Source organism: Etheostoma cragini, chromosome 7 (genome assembly GCF_013103735.1).
Source record: "Etheostoma cragini isolate CJK2018 chromosome 7, CSU_Ecrag_1.0, whole genome shotgun sequence".
Lineage (NCBI taxonomy): Eukaryota > Metazoa > Chordata > Actinopteri > Perciformes > Percidae > Etheostoma > Etheostoma cragini.
The window spans coordinates 12428536-12441923 of NC_048413.1; the positions used below are offsets into that span (position 1 = coordinate 12428536).

The window sequence follows — 13388 nt, forward strand, 5'->3', positions numbered from 1 at the left end:
GTCAGTTTCTTGCTACTGCAGCAAATGAATCGCCCCTTGGGGACAAATAAAGGTTTTGATTGATTGATTGATTGATCATATGATATGGTATACAGTATGACATGGTCTAGAAAATTTAAAATATATTTATTTTTTTAATTAAAAAAAATAATGACAGTCTTTGGAGAGAATAACAAGACTCGAATGCCTGTTTTTTGACCAATCCATATAATGAAATACCTGACAAGTCAACATACTTCATCACATTCATGTAAAAAAACTTAAAATCTTATATTTTCACTAAGCAGTCCTGATCATTGGTTTGTCACATTTCACATGACGGCCTAACACAACCAAAAGTATAAAAGGGAAATAGCAAAGTTATATGGTCTCAGGGGTATATATTGCCATAGCTATCATATTTGGGATGAAGAAAATCTAAAAGTCCAGGATCAACTGTGAACCCCTTCAACAAACAAGATCATCACTAAACTGCGAGGGAAAACATGTATTGCTGGTTGTTCATTGAGGGGAGAAATATTAACCACAGTGTTTTCTGTCAAAACATGTACAAACTTTGAACGGGGGTAATTACAAGTCATACTTGACTTGCTTTCCCATCAAACCCTTTAAAACAGTTAAACATTCTTTGAATTGGATGGAACATGTCAATGATTTTTTGACAGGACTGAAATATGGTAAGGAACACTCAACCACGTACGTGCAACCTGTTCAAGCTGCTGCCTCGTCCGAGTCACATGCACGCGATTAATCACTGATACCTCCGGCTGTCAACTCGCATGTATGTGGTTGCACAACATTAATGGGCAACTGAGTGGAACTGAAAAACAAAAAAAGAACATTTGCTATATGTCTCTTACTTGTTCTTGTAACTCAGTAAAGACATCAGGTGGGGAACAGCCTCCTTCCAAATCCCGTCTGACGACACAGAGACAGATGCAGCATTGTTTCATTCACTGAAGATACCTAAAAGACAGGACGTACAAGCCACATAAGACATTTCCCATATTGAGATACCGTAAATAACCAAACTGTTATGGTCTAATGACAGATTTCATGGTTGCTTAAAGCTTGGTGGTCACGTAAAATGTTTTGTCATTTGCAGTGTCCATGAAGCTGTGCAATTGCGCTCCATATCTTAACAGAAGTGGATATCAAGAATGATAAATAATACTATCACACCACAAATGTCTCTGTTAATTCTCTCTCACTGTTACAGACACAGAGGTAGACTAATTGGATGTCGAAGAGAATAAGGCTTTTCACAAATACCACAACTTAAATAAATGAGAGAGAAAATGTATTAAAAGGTTATGTACTAAGCAACTTTCCAATTGTTTTAAGCTGCCATCTCTGGTTTATTCAGTTCTGTGGCACTTCCCAATGCGCTCCGTGGAGCCAGAAAACATGGTATCTCACTGATGAAGGTTTGCTGTCCACAGACATTGCAGTGTAACTTTCGTAAACCTTAATAATTTGTTCAAGTTGTATTTACTTGAGTTCAGCAGCTTCAGATAGTCTAGGTTATGGGTTTTAACTTCTTTTTGTCTACACACTCACATAATTATTTTACTGAACAATTAAGACAAACACATATACCTGGACAACAGATCACCCAGGACAATATACGCAGCTTAAAAAAGAAAGAAAAGCGGCTGCATGACATGACCCCAACTGGTTAATGGTAACCCAAATGTGGTTTCATGAGGTAGCCAGGCAACTGTCAAGCCCTGGGAGAAAAGATGTGTATTGGAAGATCCATATTTTGCACAATATTTATGTAAGTGGGATATTTAGTCTTGACCGAGTATGTGTGGGCTGCACTTTACATTGTTTTCAATTTATGCAGTTAATGCCTTATTAGTTTAATTGGGTAGTAAGTAATAACCATGACTGACTGATTGACTCTACAGGCAAACCATTATTTCTGATATCTCCACTACAGATTGTCATTCTCTGTTGAAAGTGGAGGGCATAGACTATGAAAAAAGGTGGACAACGAGGCTCCACTTCCTCCCGTTGTGCAAAAGTGAAGCCAAAATAGCAACTACAGATTGTTCTACTCTGTTAGTGGAGGGTAAGAGATGCTGTGTTGTTGGATAGTTACGATTTTTTTTGAAGTGGGGTTATATGATACACTCGTCCATAGTCAGTGTATTACCTTCAGTAGATGGCGGTCCAGTTTTGGAGAAGCAGGCAAAAGTACTGATAGCCTGGTAATCAAGACCCAAATCCGAAAAATTAAGGGTCTGGCATCGAGTAATGAAAGTCCCAATCTTGAGGGGAAGCACCAAGCGTGCATTTGAAAATCTCACTGCACGCAATTGGATAACACTACGACCAATCATGACAACACACGGGGGGACGTATCCAGAGCCCCATCTGCCTATATCAGATACACCGATGTGAGTGGTGCAGCTCGGCTACAAGGGTATAGTTAAGAAGCAGCATTACTCGATGCCAGAGTAACTCGCTGAGCAAATTCAAATAGTGCTCTCGCGAGAACTCTGGATTTCCAGTGTAGAGTACTGGCACAGAAGCTAAGCAATGTTCTGTAGTGTATGGGGGCAGCAACCAAACTTATTCTAGTTAGCCACATAAAAATGGCCTGCCTAAAGAAAATCAATATTAGTTTAATTTTATGCTGTATTAAGAAAGTTTTCACTACTGTGCCTTGCCATGAGGCAGCCCTTTGTGACGCTGCCTCAATCGGTTAGTTTATTTTTTATTGCTGTGCGACTTTGGTGTTTTAAAGAGTTAGTACAGATTCAAAAAAGTCACACAATAACCAAAACAAACTAAGGGATCGAAGCAGTGGCAAACCAGCAACTCCTGTGTTCTGCAAGGTAAAGTTACTGTTTTTACCAAAGGAGTCTGGTGGCTTTGAAGGGAGCATCAATGTATACAACGGCTAGTTCTCCAACTCAAAAGACTGTTGAAAATATTCTAAATTAAACTGATATTGTTTATACATTTTTTTTTTTTTAGTTCTACTGTCTAGATGGAAGAAATACCTTTTTGCTGCCACCCCTAACCAAAGCAGTCCATTGCTTAGCTTACAGGTAATACTCTGACTATAGATAAGTAGTTAATACAAAAAAAACATCAAAAACTCTCTCAATGTAACTCCAGTCCCTGCATGTGGTGCCCAAAAACTGTAAGCAACTTAATTTCAACTTTTTTGTAATTCTCCATGTGTAAAGTAACTGACCCAAAGACTACATATCAGTCCATAGTCACCTCATTTCATCTATAGAGATACTGACATTCTCTGTGATGAGAAGTACCCCTTCTCTTATCCTACACTGTGTATTTGTCTCTTCTTTCCCTTGAGAACACTGGATCTTCCTTCCACGGACAACAGGTCTTAACATCATAAACATATAATTGAGATTTCTACTGATTGTGGGAATGCATTCCCTTTGCAAAGACAAACTACTGCAGAATACAGACTGACAAGTTCCAGAGCGATTCCTTAGTGCGGCCATACTTATTTGTCCTTACTTACCAGCATCTGCTTGTGGCACTGGCCAGACAGAAAAATGCAACTCTGAAATTTTTTTGAATGCTTCCAGCCATCTCTGTGGGAGCAGTCCTCACCACACGTCTGTTTTAGTCAGTTTATGTAAATGTGTGGGTCAGACTGAGAAAACAATAAAAATCATTGTTAAAAAGTAAATATGTATATACAGTGAGGAAAATAAGTATTTGAACACCCTGCTATTTGCAAGTTCTCCCATTTAGAAATCATGGAGGGGTCTGAAATTGTCATCGTAGGCGCATGTCCACTGTGAGAGACATAATCTAAAAATATTAACCCAGAAATCACAATGTATGATTTTTTAACTATTTATTTGTATGATACAGCTGCAAATAAGTATTTGAACACCTGTCAATAAGCTACAATTCTGACCCTCAAAGACATGTTAGTCTGCCTTCAAAATGTCCACCTCCACTCCATTTATTATCCTAAATTAGATGTACCTATTTGAGGTCATTAGCTGCATAAAAACACCTTTCCACCCCATACAATCAGTTAGAATCCAACTACTAACATTGCCAGGACCAAAGAGCTGTCCAAAGACACTAGAGACAAAATTGTACACCTCCACAAGGCTGAGAAGGGCTACGGGGAAATTGCCAAGCAGCTTGGTGAAAAAAGGTCCGCTGTTGGAGCAATCATTAGAAAATGGAAGAAGCTAATCATGACTGTCAATCTCCCTCGGACTGGGGCTCCATGCAAGATCTGACCTCGTGGGGTCTCAATGATCCAAAGAAAGGTGAGAAATCAGCCCAGAACTACACGGGAGGAGCTGGTCAATGACCTGAAAGGAGCTGGGACCACCGTTTCCAAGGTTACTGTCGGTAATACACCAAGACGTCATGGTTTGAAATCATGCATGGCACGGAAGGTTCCCCTGCTTAAACAAGCAGATGTCAAGGCCCGTTTTAAGTTTGCCAATGACTATTTTGATGAACCAAAGGAGTCATGGGAGAAAGTCATGTGGTCAGATGAGACCAAAATAGAACTTTTTGGTCATAGTTCTACTAACCGTGTTTGGAGGAAGAAGAATAATGAGTACAATCCCAAGAACACCATCACTACTGTGAAGCATGGGGGGGGGGGGCACATGGGACAGGGCGACTGCACTGTATTAAGGAGAGGATGACCGAGGCCATGTATTGCGAGATTTTGGGGAACAACCTCCTTCCCTCAGTTAGAGCACTGAAGATGGGTCGAGGCCGGGTCTTCCAACATGACAATGACCTGAAGCACACAGCCAGGATAACCAAGGAGTGGCTCTGGAAGAAGCATATCAAGGTTCTGGCGTGGCGTAGCCAGTCTCCAGACCTAAACCCAATAGAGAATCTTTGGAGGGAGCTGAAACTCTGTGTTTCTCACCGAAAGCCCAGAAACCTGACTGATCTAGAGAAGATCTGTGTGGAGGAGTTGGCCAAAATCCCTTATGCAGTGTTTGCAAACCTGGTGAAAAACTACAGGAGACGTTTGACCTCTGTAATTGCAAACAAAAGCTACTGTACCAAATATTAACATTGATTTTCTCAGGTGTTTAAATACTTATTTGCAGCTGTGTCATACAAATAAATAGTTAAAAAATCCTACATTGTGATTTCTGGATTTTTTTTTTAGATTATGTCTCTCACAGTGGACATGCACCTACAATGACAATTTCAGACCCCTCCATGATTTTTAAGTGGGAGTACTTGCAAAATAGCAGGGTATTCAAATACTTATTTTCTTCACTGTATGTATATGTATATATGTATGTACGTGTATGTATAATATACATATATATATATATCTACTGTATATGTATGTATGTATATATATGTATGTATGTATGTATGTGTAGTTCAGTGGGGTAAGAACAAGCCGTAACACTGACACCAAAAACAGAGTGTAAAGCGAGCAGAGATCCACAGCTCCTGAAATGCCCACTTGGCTGCATTTACTGTATATAGGGCTTTTATCCAAAGTGCTTTACAATTTGCCTCCTATTCATCTATTCACACACACTGATTAGAATGAGCTACAATATATTGCCAAAGCGGTGGCAATAAACTTATAGCTAACAACAATATGTTGATTACATTGCGTCTGATGTCTTTTATTATGGTAAAAAACAAATGATTGCCTTCTCCGTTAGATATGTGTGAATAGCGGGATGCATGTGTCTGAATAATCCAATTCCTGAGAATGACACCTGTTATAACATGTAGTTAAGGACTTGTCTCTGTTTTGTATCTCCTTCCCTAGTTCATTCAACTATGAAAACTCCATATCTTTCTCAGTAACATACTAATCGATTCTTTAGTGAAATGCTAAACTTAAATAGTGTTTAGGAGGACCAAGGCTGGATAAGAAACCAATTTCAAAATATTAAGTATGCACCAAAAAGGTAAGTCTGCAGAAATGGCAAGCGCAAAAAATCAACTGGCACAAACAGCCCTAAGTGCACCAAGTTGAAACAATGAGTAAACAGCAAATGTGTTGTAACTGATGGCAAGACTACAACTGCTTCTCCAAAATACAGCTATATTTTTACATAGACTAAAACAAACTGGTTTGTAAAATCATACCAGTGAGTGAGTTTACTTCCCAAGAGTTAACTCTGGACCCAAAATTCGAAATCTGACCCAGTGCTACACAGTTTAAAAAATGTCTTCATATTTTAGTTTGTTCTAAAAGTAGCTAATTGTTTTCTGTCATATCGTTCATAAAGCATTCAACATTGAACACAATTTGGAGCACAAGGCAGCAACAATACTACGTGAAACAACTATCAATAAAGAATGTTAGATAGGTATCAACTCTTTACATGTATATGGGAATCAAACTACAGGGCTAGTAGCTAACTATAGCTAGCTAGCTAGCTAGCTGACTAAGGTCAACTTGAAAACCAATTCTGTCAGTTAAATAAAACTGTTAGCATACACACCGTATAGAGTTCCCATTGCACATTTGTGTAAAGAACAACTTTGCGAGAGCACACACACGTCCGTTAGCTAACTGCCAACTGACGGACGTTTAAAATAGGTAGAAATCACACAACTCGACCTTATTATACAGCCTTGAAAAAGACAGACAGGGGCCAGCAAAGACAGTTTGGTGCCGCGCAGGTATATTGGCGCGTTTTCTTTTCTTCTTTAGTACTCTGCTGCTTAGCAACGACGTGCTCAGTGCTTCCACTGATGGCTGATAGGTGTATTGCAGCAGTCGGCACTCCTACACTCTGAACCGCTGCAGAGAGCTTTACCTGCCCTCTGGTGGGAAAGAACCACTGCCTAGTGTGTGATAGTAGAATGTAACACGTTCACATAATAAATATATACAAGGTATTAAAATTAGATTTTCACACTAGGTTGCTCAGCAAGATTTAGGATTAGGTAAAAAATACATGAGCCACCTTAACCGTTTATGTTTTTAATTGTGCTTTAGCATAATGTAATTATCAACATTGCAACAAAGTAATTGCAACACAGTCTTTCTATGCCAGAATATTACTTGGCCTTACATTTTCTCTCTAAAAATGTTATTACATACAATAATTTAGATTAAGTAGGCTATATGCAAATTAGCTTAAAACATGGAATTATGAGGATCTTAAAACTAGAGTTTAATAAGCAGGACCTTTCTAAAGTCAGTTAATATTGTATTTTAGTGTTGTATATTCACAAATAAAAGTTTCCACAGCAGGCCTAGAACATTTGAGCTGCAACAGCACTGACAGGAACACATTATGAGAAAAATAAATGTGGCTCTTTAATATCTTCTAGATGCTAACCCTGCAGTAAATATTATCACATTTGTGCACAAATATCAATTTGCTGTGCTACAGATCACTGGAGGTAGGTTCATACAGCAAGTTCATCATCCCTAAATGGAAATCTAAGTTAAAAAAAAATCTTTTTTTAAGTTACAGACCTATCACGAGGGGAACTAATGCACACAAACACTCACAAATACCCTCTTCCTGCTCTTCAGAATCATTCGAAGTGGGCAGTTTGTGGTACAGCACTGACACCTCCTGGCAAAGTTGCACTGCATGCAAAGTACACTAGTTCAGTGTGGAAAAAAAAAATATTGAAAGCTAACACTCAGTACATGACCAATAAGGCTTTATTTGAGGATGTGAGGAGTAAATGGTAGGTGACAGTTTTTATCTCAAAGGTGAGCAATTACACAGGTCTACAGATTACTGCTTTGGCTGCATACATACTTAGTATCAGCAAAACATATCAATGTTTTCATTTGCAATAAGTCCTACAAGGTGATTGTAATGTGTAATGTTTATCATCTACATCAGAGTACCATTTAACATGCAAAGGTACTCCATTTGTATATCCATTTAATTTGAGTTGGTTTACTTATTTACGAAATGGCAAGTTGTTCTGTGGTTTGACTACAATTTTACTGAATCTACCTACAGTAGAACCAAGAACCAGATCTACAAAAAAACCATGCAGGCACAAATAAAGATTTGGTGACAGTGACCTTTCTTGTTTGAAAGCAAATGACAAAACTTTAATATGCTGCTTACTGACGCTGTCAGGGCTAAATACCTCTGAAGAAAAACTTAACCATAATATGGAATGTAAATCACAAAAGAATTGGCCATTTTTTGGAACACCTGGGCTTGATGTTAATGATAACGGGACAAAAAGTACATAATTTCTTGCTCAAAAATCGTAAAAAGAAAGGCAATTATGATGGCTGAAATCGAATAAATGCTACCATTTCTTTGAGGCTCTTAATGCACTTTATGTCATCACAGGAACAAATGGCACTTCATTTTTAGATTTGATTTCACAGCTTTTCATTTGCAATGCTTGGGTGAAATGTGAAGTAGGCTTATAAAGAAAAATTGGCACAGAGTGGTGACAAGGCCACTATGTCGGCGCTAGACTATAGTAAAGTGACAATACTGTGGAAAACCAGGATCATAAAGTAAAGGAGTCTTTTCACAGTATCATTATTAGACCAAGAAGATAAAGACGTTTCCTTCCTGAAAATATATAACACTACATTCTGTATGAAGGTACAGAGAACTAAAAACATAAGAACTAAGAGATAAAGTAAGCCAGTTAAAAACATAAAGCTATAAACCAGGCTAAACTGAGCTGGGGCTGGGGGGACCCCAAAAACTGACCTATAAGTCTCTCAAAGGGAATCCTCCTCACATACCATTGTCTTCCATTATTTATCATGCAGCAGAAAAATACAGCAATTAAAAAAATAATGAAGCCAAGAACCAGGTGTGGACGGGTGCCTGAGGCACACCAGTCGTTCCCTGGACCTGAGCCTGTTCTGACTATGTACAAGTGTGAATGAAGTGAACTATGTGGCCATACTTGATTGACACAGCCTGGTCTCATCTCACATTCATCACTATTTACTCTCACAAATCACATATAAACTACATCACTGCCAAAACAGACAGATGCTTTTAAATGAAGTCACGTGCGGTAATCTCAATGCTAAAAATGCATCCATTTAATCCCATTCTAGCATGGCCACATCGTGTGGTGAGGTTGCACGTGGACAAGAAATATATAACACTTTTATATACAATGAAATGGAGAGGAGCACAGTGGCAGTTTCGCAGGGTGTTTTTCCTTTTAATGCAATGAGTCTTCCTGTCTTAACACGATGAAGGGATGGTAAGTTTCAGAGGACCCGGGACCTCTTGCTAGCCAGTGAACCATGCTGAAAGAGAAATGGAAACTGTTAATGTTAAACAGCTACGTATCTGTAGCTCCAGCCACAGTGAACAAACCTTTTCAGAGTTTGGTGTTTCTTTCTTTCCCCTACCTTGGCCTGCTTGTAAAAGTGAGGGGCCAACTCGACCAACCAGGACGATTCCACAGCTGTCACATCGCGCATGTAGTATTTTGCCGTCTGCACTACTTCATTGAAAACAACCCTGGAAACGAGACAATGTAAGATACTTTACGTGTAGCTTTGGAAACACTTTTAAGTCAGAGAACATCATTTATACTTTTAAGTGTATGTAAATTCTCTACACACCATATACGTACAAGAATAAAAAAGAGAAATCACAGTAATAAGATTGCAGCAGAAAGAAAATGCACTGACCATTTTGGAGGTTTCTCTCCAAACAGCACAGAGTTAGGGTGGATGTGAAGCTCGCGGTCGTCTCGTAAAGTCCTGGCAGGGCAAATGAATACAAGAGTGAGTTGTGTGATTTTAAAGTGGATGAATACTGAAACAATTCTTTTACTGGGAAAAGTTAGATATCTAACAAAAGAATAACAAACAGCTAAAAGCAATCTCACCGGTAGGAACCAGAATGGTGGATGCGGGCTGCATTAGCAAAAAACCCATATACAATGCACTTCAAGATCACATCAGGGTCACCTGTGCAAAACAAAGAAGCAATGAATGTGTCAAATTACCATTACAATTTAGTCATGACAGTGATGCAAAGGGTGCATTCAAAGTAGCACACGTTGATATGATTGAAAACAGCTACTGTCGCTGCCTCGTCGTTACGTGTCCCTCATTCTACTCTGATGATACATGTGTTACATGACACATACAAACCTTCACTTGAAGTCCGTGGCACCTTAAACTTGTTCATGAGACGCCGGAGCTGCTCTCGTACAGTCACAGCCCGCAGCAGACCCTTGTAATTGAGGAAGTGTTCCTGACACCACTGGGAGCTTTTCTGGTGCTGCAGAAAAGAGGAAAGGGTGTTGTAGTCTTGATCGGAGTCAACGTTTACCCTGACTTGTGCCAAGTGCGCAAGCCCCAAGTGTTGTAATCACTGTCGCCGACAGAGCTAAACCACACGCTTTACCTTAATGAATGCTTCGTACACATTCAGCATGGTGAGGTGGTCTCCCTCAGCAACTGCAAACTTCCTGTGCTCTCGGGCCTGCAGGGTGAGATAGCAAAAATGGGATAATTGTTATGCTGACAAAGCATTTCTGCAAACTCAACAAGATGCTCCATTTGAAAGCCCGTTTTTCCCTTACAGCAGCTTTCTTCTGATTGGACGGCACAACAAATATATTCTGAATCTGCATCATTGCTGCAATGGTAACAATCTCTTTGGAGCAGCCAAAGTTTCCTGACTCGAGGAGCATCTTGGCAAACATGGGACTGAGAGGAAATTCTGCCATCCGCACACCCATGGGATCAGTCAAACGTCCGTAATGGTCCAGACCTGTCAAAAGACACACAACTGGTTCAGATTCTGCCTCATGTGAAAGGACACCTTAGCTTGTACACAGATGTTTGCCAACACAGGATTTGGAACACTCGTCTTGCAGTTGTAGGACGGCTTCCCTTTTTACTACACCACCCTGCTGCCAGCCTTGTTTCTTACCTCCCAGAGCGTAGAGCAGCTCTAGAGCCTGAACCATGGTCTGAGCTGGAGGAGGCTGCAAAATTATTTATAAAAAAAATAAAAATGCATGTTAAGTCCATCACTTGCAATATTTTCTCTGAAAGATAGAATTAAATGACAATCTGGGGGTCCTTGGGAAGTCTTGTCATTACATCTTTTAAAGCCCAAACACACAATGACTGCCTTACATTTTATGGTTTCTTTGCATTTCCCCCCAGAGGCCAAGGCCCATTCTGGCTAATTAAAATGTAAAGTACAATTCCTTTCACGGTGGGTGAACACATCACAGCCACCCTGTGGATGCAAAGAAGCTACTCACAGAAAGGAAGCTGAACCGCAGCACGTTGTCAATGCCTAATGCTTTGAGCTGCAGGATGACAGGGGCCAAATTGGTGCGTTGCATCTCTGGCACAGTAGAGGCAGGCAGTTTCTCAAAGTCCTCCTCTGATGAAAGGAACAGAGGCAATAAGAAACACTAGGAGGAAAGGACAAAGTGACAGGCAGAGAGGGTGGAGGGAGGTGGATGAAAACTACAACACTTTGCCACAAATGTTACCGATGCAAATTTCTCTCACAGACAATCTTCTACAAGACTTACCATCCTTCTTCTATTTTTGCAAACTCACACATACCTGTGTATAGTCTGAAGCATTTCCCAGGTCGGTTTCGTCCGGCTCTCCCAGCCCTCTGGCTGGCTGAAGCCTTGGAGATGGGAGTAACCACCAGCGATTCGATGGCAGTGCGAGGGTTATAGGCTCGCAGCTTCACAAATGCACAGTCAATGACAAACACAACTCCATTTATAGTGATGGAGGTCTCAGCTATGTTTGTGGCCACCACAACCTGGAAGAAGCATCAGACAGGAAAAAGTCAAATATTTTGTTAATTAGATTATTTTAACAGCTATTGTGTCTCATGTTGACACATGCATTGCACAGTGTAACTCAATATGGTGGCTCTCTTATCATTTTCTCTAAGAACGGTGTCTTTACTTTATGTGGTTGATTTACCAGCTATAGAGGCCATATCTGGAAGTCATGCTTTTATGTCATTTTGTGTGTAATTAATTAGCATCTCCGCCATTTTATAAATAGCCCAGAAATACCTTTGTAGTATATAAAAAATATACATTAAAGAGCTTTTTGAGAAGTGCAACAATTATGGGCTTTGACCTTTGACATCTCAACGAGTCAAGTGGAATGAGTGAAATGAGATGAAATTTAATGATAATTAAGTTTGATTACTAGGTTGCTTTTAGTTTTTGCTTAGACGTTGGAATATATACCAAATAGTGGAAATGCAAATTTCACAAACTATAAAATGACATGATACCTTGCGAACAGAGTTGGGCGCCCTCTCAAAGACCTTCATCTGCTCAGCGTAAGGTAGACCAGAGTACATGGGCAAAATTCTCAGGTGTTTCTTCATGCCGTATCGTGACAGAGACCTGGCCTGGTCCTGCAGAAGGGACACCACTTTCTCCACCTCTTCCTAAGGGGAAAAATACAATGGACAATGATCTAGAAGAGAAGAACGACTGGCCATGCTACATTCTAGTAATAAAATAACAAACGGAATGCTAGCGTAATTATATCCCTTCTGTCAAGTCAAAGGTTGAGGGCCACTCACCTGCCCAGTAAGAAAAGCCAGGACGTCTCCATCATCCTCCGTCTCATGGATCTTCAGCACTGTCTCCACTGTGGCCTTCACATAGTCTGGGACAGGACTAAACAAATAAAACACACCTCTGAGTTAAAGGCAAATTATCCAATTGATACACCATTTCCTCAGAGTGAATTATGTGTAAGGGTGCTCCGATTGATCGGTCACTGATCGTTATCGGCCGATAAAGGCTTTAAATAGTTTGATCGGTGGTCTCCATAAAGGCCGATCAGATGGACCGATGAGAGGCACGACTCGTGTGAGAAAAAAAAAATCTACGCGCAGCTAAAATGGCGGCCTACCTACATTCACCGGTCTGGCAGTTCTACAAGGTGTCTGAAAAAGACAATACATTAGCGATTTGCAACGTTTGTGCCAAGGAAATTCCACGAGGCGGAAAGCTCCAAAGACATTTCAACACCACCAACCTCATCAGACATTTGAAGGTTAGTCACAGAAAGGAATACGAGGAGTTTACACATTACACATTTCTTTTCTTGAAAGGAGAGGCTGTAACTTAACCCAATATCTCCTTTGAGATCAAAAGGTTTTTCTGATTCTTATTTGTTTAAGTAATCCATTAAAGTTTTCTTTTTAACCAAAAAAAAAAGGTATAAAGACAGATATTTCTCCGACGCACTCAAGCCCCAGATTCGCGGGCTGCTTTCTGATGTCCTTGCTACTGGACAGGAGCAGCAAAATGGTGAGGCGAGTTTGGAAGCGACTGGCACCGAGCCGCCAAAGAAAGTACCTCGAGCTGGCTCCTTACACGCTATGTATGCTGAGTTGTTGGATGAAGATGGGGAACATGGTGGCGGTGACATCAGCAGC

The 13388-nt window shown here is 40.2% G+C and overlaps 1 protein-coding gene and 1 long non-coding RNA gene across 2 annotated transcripts in view; both read right to left on the reverse strand.

Annotated features, from left to right (window-relative positions):
* The window catches only part of LOC117947505, a 29748-nt gene extending 23093 nt beyond the window's left edge, over positions 1 to 6655 (reverse strand). Inside the window, exons 1-2 of the long non-coding RNA XR_004657252.1 lie at positions 6462 to 6655; positions 861 to 966 (exon numbers count right to left, since the gene is read on the reverse strand). This is a non-coding gene — a long non-coding RNA (uncharacterized LOC117947505). The remainder of the gene's footprint in view (positions 1 to 860; positions 967 to 6461) is intronic.
* Positions 6656 to 7619: 964 nt separating this feature from the next.
* zgc:158828 (probable ATP-dependent RNA helicase DHX35) overlaps positions 7620 to 13388 on the reverse strand; it is a 9154-nt gene continuing 3385 nt past the window's right edge. Inside the window, exons 10-21 of the mRNA XM_034876388.1 lie at positions 12525 to 12621; positions 12228 to 12386; positions 11528 to 11738; positions 11215 to 11339; positions 10875 to 10929; positions 10522 to 10712; positions 10344 to 10421; positions 10088 to 10217; positions 9820 to 9901; positions 9620 to 9691; positions 9335 to 9446; positions 7620 to 9229 (exon numbers count right to left, since the gene is read on the reverse strand). Coding sequence (XP_034732279.1) covers positions 9191 to 9229; positions 9335 to 9446; positions 9620 to 9691; positions 9820 to 9901; positions 10088 to 10217; positions 10344 to 10421; positions 10522 to 10712; positions 10875 to 10929; positions 11215 to 11339; positions 11528 to 11738; positions 12228 to 12386; positions 12525 to 12621 — 1351 coding nt within the window. The 3' untranslated portion in view covers positions 7620 to 9190. The remainder of the gene's footprint in view (positions 9230 to 9334; positions 9447 to 9619; positions 9692 to 9819; positions 9902 to 10087; positions 10218 to 10343; positions 10422 to 10521; positions 10713 to 10874; positions 10930 to 11214; positions 11340 to 11527; positions 11739 to 12227; positions 12387 to 12524; positions 12622 to 13388) is intronic.